The following is a 9887-nucleotide window of genomic DNA, read 5'->3' as shown; positions in this document are numbered from 1 at the left end:
TGTCCTCAATTATTGATTCTTTGAACCAAAAATAATCAAATTTGAATTCCCTCAGCCTTAAAGTTCTTTTATTGCCAGAAAGAACTATATAATCAGGACACAGAAAGAACCATGGTTTTCTACAAAGGCATACGTTTTTCTAGCAACACAAAATAACAATATGCCCTATCAAGGAAAAATACAAGACAAGACACTTTGTCATTAAATATGAATGCACAGGAATAGCAAACACAAGAAGCATATTTTTAAATGACCTACTGCTGCATCTACCAGGATAAAAAAAAATCTCTGTCAAGGTATTTTCTAGGTGTTTGACTACTTCAAAGTCGGCTTTTTCACCCAAGAGTGTTCCAAACGTCCTACTGGACAAGTTAATAAACAAGCGACAAAAGTAGCCTTTTAGAGGACTTAGGGCCCTCTACACATTACAAGCATTACTCAAATAATTGTGCAATTCATTTAGACTAGCTACTAGGGCGGTGTGAAACAGCATCATTTCGTTTTGACTTCTGTTTCACCAGGACAGCGTTTCGTTTCAAGTTTCATTTCATTCAGAAACCGCTGTTCCATCTCGTTGAAACTGTTTCAACGTTTTGCCCATAGGCTATAATGGGGAAACAGAAAACTGCTTATAAAAACAACTTTTACCTGAATCAGGCAATAAATGACAAAACTTGCAGGCATGGTAGCCCCTTCTGAGGCCAGGAATCCTGCCATGTTTCAAGGAAATGGGTTCAAGAGTTTCTGGGAAACACCTCAAACTGTTCAGAGCAAAATGTGTCACTTGTAAGTGTAAAGTCACAGAGAAAGCTCAGTTCAAACAATGTTTTTTTATGCTGTTTTTCCATCCTTCCTCCAGAGCACTGGGATTGGATGGGACCTCAGGGAAGGATCACAGTCACTGGCCAGCTACACAGTCAGCATCAGAGCAGTCCTCCCCCCCGCCCCCCTCTCCTTAGTTTCTCTTTAGTGGCAAGCAAGCCCAGCTTCGAAACTTGAAACGTTTTAAAACTTTCAAAATGTTTCAACTGCCCGTGTTTTGTTTCGAGGCTGCTTCATAGATTTTCATAGACATCAGGGCTAGAAGGGACCTCAGGAGATCGAGTCCAGCCCCCCGCTCAAAGGGCAGGAAGTCAGCTGGGGTCATAGGATCCCAGCAAGATAAGCATCCAATTTGTTTCAAAGCCTTTCATTTTGTTCCAGTTTTGTTATTTCAAGCTTGAAACGAGTCTACACAAAACAGCCAGCGAAATTTTACACAGCACGACCAGGTACACATATAAAGCAACTATCATGCCATAAAAAAGTCCATCCAGCTACAAAGTCAGAGCTGGAAAATGTGTAATAACTTTATAGCTGGTTTCTATCCAGCTTTAAATTTGCATGTGTAGCAAGGTAGGACCCCCATGGCTAGTGTCAAAGGGTGAAAAAGGAAAGACAGTTAAACAGTGAAGTAAGGGCTAGGATTTTCAAAGAAAGACCAAGGTTAATATACCCAGGTGCTGATGGATTTTAAAAATTTTTACAGCCCCAAACTTTCACTCTGTCTTACAAAAGAACAAAACTTAGTCAAAGTGAAAGCAAAAGATCTCTACTAATGTCTACTGGAAACTATAGTATGCTATATACTATTGCATACTTCAAATTACTGTTCAGCAACTGAGTGACCCAAGGTGATAAGCATCAGCAAAAGGATAGTAAATAATGACTCAGCACCAACATGAATAAGTTTTTTAGATTAGAACAGGATGAAGTACTGAAACAATACCTTGTAAACTTGGAACGTGTTCCCATAGAGTTCTTCTGTCAGCATGATCCTTTGCTCCAAAATGGCTTTGTCATTGTAGGCGTATTCCACTATAGCAGATGCTTCAGCATGGCGGAGCATTTTTCTCACTTGACCTTTAAAGCTTTTAATTATTTCTGCAACTTGTGCTTTCGTTCTATTCCATGCATAAAAGATAGAAAGTATAAAGGCAAGATATTGACAGAGAACAGAGATGACGTTAACTTTATTTTCAGAAACGTATTTATTTAACAAGCCAATATACACAGTCAGAGCCAACCCGAGGAGGGTGCGGGGCCCGGGACAAATCAGCTTGTGCAGGGACCTACCCCTGCCCCAATCCTGCGTGCCCTGGATGCAAAGAAGCCGTGCTAATGGCAGTGGTGCGGGTGTAGCATTTGGTTAAACTTTTTTTTTTAGTATAGTTGAATCTAGCACGAATGTAATAATTTGATTTCTGTCTTTTGAAAGGTAGCTGCTTGACTATATTCTATGATGCTTCCAGTTTGACACAAATGAATGAATTTTGTATGCCCTGGACATGAGAGAGATCTGGGCAAGGAGTGAGTGAAGAGTGAATGGGACTTTGCATGAAAAAAAAAAGGAGAGAGGATGTAATTGTTTATGCAAGCAATAAAGGTGCCAGAGGTGTAAGCCAGCCAGCAACTAACCAACAAACGGCAGAAGAATCCCTTTGAAGCTTGAGGGCACAAAGGAGATAACAGAAGCAGAAATGCTGCCATATGCGCAATAAGAAAAAACTTCAAGGCTGAGACCCATTTTTTACAACTGTACTGACCTCAATGTAAAATAAAGACAGATGCGAAGCAGCTGCTAGAAACACAGACTAAGCACGGAAACCCCCTAGGTAGTAAAACAGATTAAAAAACATATATAAGGAGAACACAAATGATGCAGAGTTGGGTAAGAAATCTTCTGTTTTCCTTCTGGAGGACAGATGCACTTGCTTCTCACCTTGCTCCAGCTCACCACCATCATCAGCGACAACATCTCAGCTACTCAGCAAACATGGGTCAGCCGCTCCGTGTTAACACTGAGCAACTATTGCTGGTAACTATATCTGGTGTCTATCTGTATGCACAGAATGGTCGTTTTGTGTGTATGCACGTCTGTGTGTAATAATGTGCATGGTGTTTTCTAGGTGTTTGCATGGATAATGTCTAACTCATGCAATCAATAAACATGGTATTCTGCCTTATCCCACTTTTTATAAAAAGTCTCACTTATAATTTAAGCAATTGCCAATTTGTGTAACACGGGGTGGGGCAGCACGTAAATCAAGCAGCTGGAAGCGAAGCCGGTGGTGGCGATGATAGTCACCACCCAGCTCCATGGGGCCCCTAAAGCACTGGGCCCAGGGAGATCACCCCTATTTGCACCCACCAACCTCAGGGACAGCCCTGTACACAGTAATACAGGAGAGGCCTAAGCCTGCAGTCTTAACCATACACCCATTCATGGGAAGAGCCAAGAGAATCATGGAGGCAAAAACATCTCTAGGGAACTGGCTCAAAACAAAACACTTAGGCTTTTGGTAGTCAGAATAATAAATCAATAAAATCCTCAAGATGTCTCACTAGCAGACAGCAGTAGGCTACTCTCAATTAATGCTGCTTCAGGCATTAGCAACTGCAAAAGACAAATCTCTGTAGGGAACTACATAGACTGAGCATACATGGGATCAGGTATATTAGCTACTTGGATCCTGAGTTTGCTAAACAGCTGAAGCTTGTATTCCCATGTGCATCCAGTATTCCACCTTGTTTTCCTGTTAGCTCCAATCAGTTAGAATCAGAAAGGTTAAAGGCTACATACTGAGGAGAACACAGAACTAAGCTCCATAAACCTGGCAGGTCTAGCTGCAAGAAAAAGAACTAGAACAAGCAACAGAAGGCTGATACAGGGCAAGTCAGGTAAAGAGAGGACAGAAAACAGCTTATATCCTAGATACTATGGTTATCTATTTTAAAAGACCTCAGATAAAACTCTACTGGAAAAAACAAACAAACCCCAGGATAATTTTTAGATCCCTGAGAAATTGAGCGGCATGTCTTTGCTGGCCTATTTATTATATAAACACACAAGGGTAGGGCATGAATGTATTTTATTTGCTATTCACAGATAGAGAGCCTACTTTGTAACAAGAGAACTGAAAAGCCACTGGTTCCCTGCCTCATTCCCAATACAAGGAGCTTCATAGGGACAGGACAGCCTGGACCAGAGCCATTTATTTTAGCTTATGATACACTGGATTACTATGGAACAAGGAGGAATATGCACAGCCAAGCAAGAAAAAGATCAGAGCAGATTTACTTCTTCATACTCACCCATACATAAGAAACTTCTTTACAATGTTTTTGGAATACTTTGATTTGCTCAATTCTACTAGACTTTCTGCAGGGGAAACAAAAGGGAAAAAAAAAAGAAAAAAGGACTGATTTTCATGCCGCCTTGAAAACCTACATGCATGTTTCCATATCTACAAGCAAAGCCCAAAGCCACTGCTCAGTGAGCTGTTATGCCAAAACAGAAATTATACACTTTTTTTCTTGACAAATAAACATGCACACAAGTCAGAAGACATAATGCCACAATTTTTGGAGTGCTGGGATAAGCTAAAACAACAGAACACAACGCACGTCTTCCAAGACAAATGTAATGTAAACAGAGGGAAAGTACCTTTTAATTCTTCAAATATCTCCTGCCTTTGCTTGTCATTGCCATACTGAATGAAACACTGGATAACTCGAGTCGAGTCATGAGCAAATGCCAGCTGTAAAGGAAATAAAAATCATTTCAGGCCTTTCATATAACACTAAGTTCTGCAATATTAATGTACATACTCTAAACTGTATAGTTCTACTGGGGTGCATATGTTGAAATGCCAATTATAAAGCAAACCACTTAAGACAAATATACTTTTCTTGCTCCAGTATTCCTTCAAACATGCCATATTTACTCACATAGCATTCCCCGCCTCCCCCCACCAAATAAATCAATCAGCCTTCCAAAATTGGGTTGCATGTCTTCAGCAGAGGAACTGATTTTTCTTCACTAGAAGAGAAGCAGGGTGGAATAAAACAAGTAGACAAGTTAATCATGGCCCCTACTTCTCTCCATTATTTACAGAAACTTATATAAAAGACCTATTTACAGTAAAGAAGAAACAGTTACTTCCTTTCAAAGACCTAAGGCCATGCAAGGATGCTCTTGCTGCCTCACCCAGACTGTATCCTGGGATGCGAGAACTCCAGGACACAGCCTGTGTGCCCATGTATGTGCTCCGACACGTTCCAGTTAGAATGCTCTAGCATCACTGCACTGTCATGTGTATAAGTGCCTGTGGGTTTAAACATGGTCTTTAGTTAAAGCGTCCCACAGCCATTTTTAAATGCACAGGAGCTTAATACATGTGACCAATTAGCTCCACAGTAAACTGTCAGTCGACACATGTGCTAGTATTCAGGTACAAATGAATTAAACTCCACCACAGGATAGTATTGTCAGGGACAAAACTATGCTGCAGCAAAGTAATTTACTCTGTTGAAACATGTACGTGGTGACAGGGGCCCACAGGTGCTAAAGTGGAGGGGGCTGCCTGCCACTTAACTTCACACTTTAGCACCCTCATGCCCTAGCCAGCTTCTCTGCCACTGGGAACCCAGACTGCCCCTCTCCCTCCCCACTTGCCAGCCCAGGGTTGCTCTGCCCTGGCTCAAAGTGCTGAGGTCCCAAGTCTACATGTAGATGCAGTGCCTGGGAATAGCTGAGTCCAGATGTAACAGCTCTGGAGTTTATCGCTACACCTTAACAGCATGTGTAGACGCACCCAGTGATATTATTTTACTGAATGGAGGGAGCCCCAGGAAATATACTCTGTTTTCTTAGTAATCTGAGAAGAGTCGTTGCAGTTTCACTTCAGCAAAATAAATGTTACCAGAATATTTAACCTAATGCAGCACACAGTACTCAGCAGTCACAATTTCAATTTGTTTTGAAACTGAGGATTTTATGACACTTCCCTTATATGCAGCAAACACATGCACTCAAAAATAAAGAGACTGTAGTTATGATACAAAGGTAAAAAAACAAAACAAAACAAACAAAAACCAACAACACAGGTATTGTGACATTATGCAGGGATATTTTTAAAGCCTTTATTTGCTTGCAGGTTCCTGCAATTCTAAGTACAACTCTAATGAACTGAAATTGCAAGTTAACCATGGTTCATCTATATCCACTGGGGCTCTTGCTAGATTAAAAAAAGTGGCTTTGTTAGCCAAGTAGCCTTGCTGACAGGATCATCCTCAAAGACTCAGCCTTTTCAAACTGTGCTTCCTTCATTCCCTTTTTAATCAACATGTTTCTAATCACTCCTGCAGCTTCTGGACCAATAGGCTTGTACTGTGTTGTTTAAAAGGCTGCTTAATACATAGCACTGCACATGTTCACATTCTCAAGAAGGGCTTTACTAACTTGCCCATTTCGATTTAATTGCATTTATTGTATTTTCCGTACACTTTTAATTTTCCCTCGAACCAGCTTTTGTAGTTCATTCAGCAGTTTCTTTCGCTTCTCCTTGTCACAGTTTTTCCTAAAAAACAAAGCAGACACATAGGAGACTCTTAAGTGGAGAAACTTATTTTTGGTGGGGGTCTGATATAGGATACAGACATAATTAGAAGCTGTGAACAAGAAAGCTGGAAAGCAGAGAGAGGGAGGTCCATATTTAGATACCCATTTATGAAAAGCTTAACGAGATGTGTTTAATTGGATCACTATTTCCCAGATTCTAGGAGCAAGGAGAGATCATTACCACTATTTCCCATTTACCTGTTCAAAGAAAAAGATCAACAACCACCCCGCAAAAAAAGTAAAATGTCAATCACAACTTTCAACCATATTTGATGAAGTTACAAAGTCTGGGAAACAAAAAAAAAAATAAAAAAAAATCAAGACTATTCTTTTGCAGCTAATCATTTTTTTGCACTAAGAGCCTACTCCTACCATGTACAGGATGCTCTCTACACTGTTATGGCCCCAGTTGTAGAACAGGACCCACCTGGGCATGTCTGTACATATTAAGCCTCAACGAAACTAATGTGGGTTTCTCACTGCAGAATTATTAGAATCTCAGGTCAGTAGGTCTTGAAGGTATTCAGTCTGGGAGTACTGTATTTTCAAAAAAACACCAATGTTTATGCCAACTTGCAGTTACTTGAATAAACAAACGTGATCCACCCAGGTGCTTCAAAAGCTATTTCTACTTCATCTACCAAAATATATGCAAAACCTCCACATAATTCATTAAAATAGAATATATGATAGCATTCAAATGGAGAATTATGCCTTTTCAAAAGGTACCAAGCTAGAATGAGCAACCACTGAATGAGTGCAGCTTGAAAATAACTGTACATCAGAAAACATCCATTATTACCTTCTCATACTTTCCCATATCTGCTTTGATTTCACAATTGTGTCATAGTTGGCGTTGTCATTAAGTTGTCTGCTTTGTTTTAATTCCTTCTTTTTCTTTTTGAAGTCACTCCATTTAGGCTTCTTAGATACTGGCCCTGAGGACAGAAACACTGTTTGCAGCACAGTAAGTCAATAAACTTGTGGGAGGTTCTTGTTCATCTTTGTGGGAGGTACAGAAGAAGAGAGACCCACAGCTGTTATAAATCATTGCAGCACCACTGAATTCAGTGGTGCTATAATAACCAGCACTAGGTAAGGCTTTATTTCATATTGCCCAGCTAGTCAATTTGAATGCATCAATACTAATTAAAAACACTTCTTATTAGAGGTACACTGATACATTGGTCCAATATTGGATAGGTACCAATATAAAGAAAATTGTCTACATAGGATATCAGCCCGATGGGGCTGATAAATGCCCATGCTGAGCGGATCCGCAGCACAGCACAAAGCAAAGCCAGCAGTACAGACAGCTGCTGTCAGCTGGTAAGTTGAAAGGGGAAGGGGGACGGAAAGGGCCTGGGGGGCAGATCAACAACCACCACAATGAGGAAGGGGGCAAAGGCAGGCACTGCCCAGGCAGGGCAGGGAGGGGGTGTGGGATGGAGGCATGGCTCATGAGGTGGGGCAGCTCCCAGAGATGCTTGCACCCCAGGAGGGCAGGGGAGCATGTTCCTGGATCTGTGTGGCATGGTGCAGGCTGCAGCTGTGGGGTGACGCCAGAACCGATGTTGCGCGGGGCTTTTCTCATCAGGAGCTGGGCTCAAAGCAGACTCTGACAGCGCTGGGAGGAAGCTGCAGCCACCCCAAATTTCGCCACAGCTCCGCTCCCAGCCCCATACCGCCACTTGCCACAGCCTTTCCCCAACACATGGGTGGAGGTGAGGCATTCAGCTGGGGCTGCATTGAGCACCAGTGTGGGGCTTGGGAGCAGAGCAGCAGTGAAATCTGGGGGAACTGCAGCCTCCTCCCAGCGCTGCCAGAGCTTACTCCAAGTCCAGCCCCCAGCAAGAAAAGCCCCATGCAGCATCTGCTCTGACAGTACAAGCAGCCGAGGGAGTTGCCCCCACCCCACGAGCTGCACTTGTGTCCTGTGCCCCAACCCTGGCTAGGCAGTGCCTGCCCCTGCCCTCCCTGTTGATCTGCCCCCAACACCCCTTCCCTCCCCACCCCCCCCACAGACTTGCCACCTGATGGCAGCTATAATCGGATTGGTATCGGCCAATATGCCCTTTAAATAAACTGGCTATCAGTTTTGACCCCTAAAATCTCTAATCGGTGTACCTCTGCTTTTTATGACTAGCCATTTCCACTTAGGAGATATCCAATACTGGAAGGGCAAGAATACTTCAGGATCTTTTCCACAAAGTTTGACAGAATGTTGTAACTGGATTAATTCTAGTTTCTCTTCATGGTCTATCCACTGACTCAATCAAAATAGGGTCCAACACGCTCTTTTCGCTCTCAACTCCTGCCATTCATTCAAAGGTAGGCTTGAATTTTTAGAAGCACATGTAACTTAAAAGCACTTATTTTTATATTGCCTTGAATAACAAGACAAGCATAAGGGTACAAAGTAAAACCTGGTAGGTTTCCTGCCTTTTAAGAGAGAGAAAAATCTGGGACAAGAATTAAACACACTGCTGCAAAACCTTACACAACACAACTCTGACCAGTGCTGTGGGCTACCTCTTTTTAGGAGGGAGGTAACTAGAAAACTAAAACATTTAAAAAGGGGGGCAGGAAAATGAAACAAAAGGCACCAATCAACAGGCAATCAAAGGCCCCAGGACAAAGGCAACTAATTTTCTTATTAACTTGTCAAACTTATTTTTCTGGAGTTTGTTCAAGGAGGTATTTAGGTAGGTCGATACTCTCAACAGATTAAATTCAATTATAGATTTCAATATAACACCTAGCAATTACCTATTACCATTTCAAATGAAAAGCCTTTTTGTAAGCTTAATCCTTTTATTCACCAAGACTCATTAAATGGGATCTTTTGTTACACAGTAGCTAAACACAGCTGCTTAGCAACCTTAATAAAATTGAAGAGAACTCTTCATATAAAAATATATAATAAATGAACTTCAAGGTAAAAGAAAAAAATGGATTAAATGTTTGCTTTTAGCTTTAATCATCTCTTAGCAAAACTAATTATACACAATATCATTCCCAGTAGTGAGGAGGGGGTGGGGAAACAAAAGTCAGGAGTCAAGACATGCTAGTTAGTACCATCAAACTAAGCTTCCCTTAGAATGGATTAAATTAAAAGCTCTATTTTTAACCATTCTTTAATGGTATTTATCAGGCACTTCAGCCACACCTTTACCAACATGCTAGCTTTCCTTTTTCAGTTTGCACAAGGTAGGGTAAGGTATTTCTCCCCATCACAGAATAAATTAACAACTTAAAAAAAACCCTAAGAAGTCTTTAATTACATACAAGTGAATGAAAAAGAAAAAAAAGAGAGAGAACAGAAAACCAGTCAGTTTGTTCAACGGTTAGTGACAACTGAAACACAGCTCAAATTTGAATAAATGAGACTGAACTTTCATACAAGTTAAAAAAAATATCTTAAAGTGATGTCATGTTAACACTT

At 41.2% G+C, this 9887-nt stretch overlaps 1 protein-coding gene across 1 annotated transcript in view; it reads right to left on the bottom strand.

The window, feature by feature from the left end:
* Positions 1 to 9887, bottom strand: part of PUM3 (pumilio RNA binding family member 3) — a 44157-nt gene that overhangs the window by 29771 nt on the left and 4499 nt on the right. The window contains 5 exon segments of the mRNA XM_019555298.1: positions 1650 to 1943; positions 4135 to 4201; positions 4487 to 4580; positions 6326 to 6401; positions 7245 to 7380. Of these exon segments, the coding sequence (XP_019410843.1) occupies positions 1650 to 1943; positions 4135 to 4201; positions 4487 to 4580; positions 6326 to 6401; positions 7245 to 7380 (667 nt within the window).

This window comes from Crocodylus porosus, unplaced genomic scaffold, assembly GCF_001723895.1.
Source record: "Crocodylus porosus isolate Cpor-Errol unplaced genomic scaffold, CroPor_comp1, whole genome shotgun sequence".
Lineage (NCBI taxonomy): Eukaryota > Metazoa > Chordata > Crocodylia > Crocodylidae > Crocodylus > Crocodylus porosus.
Note: the sequence above shows the minus strand (reverse complement) of the source record. Positions and strands in the feature narration are given on the sequence as shown.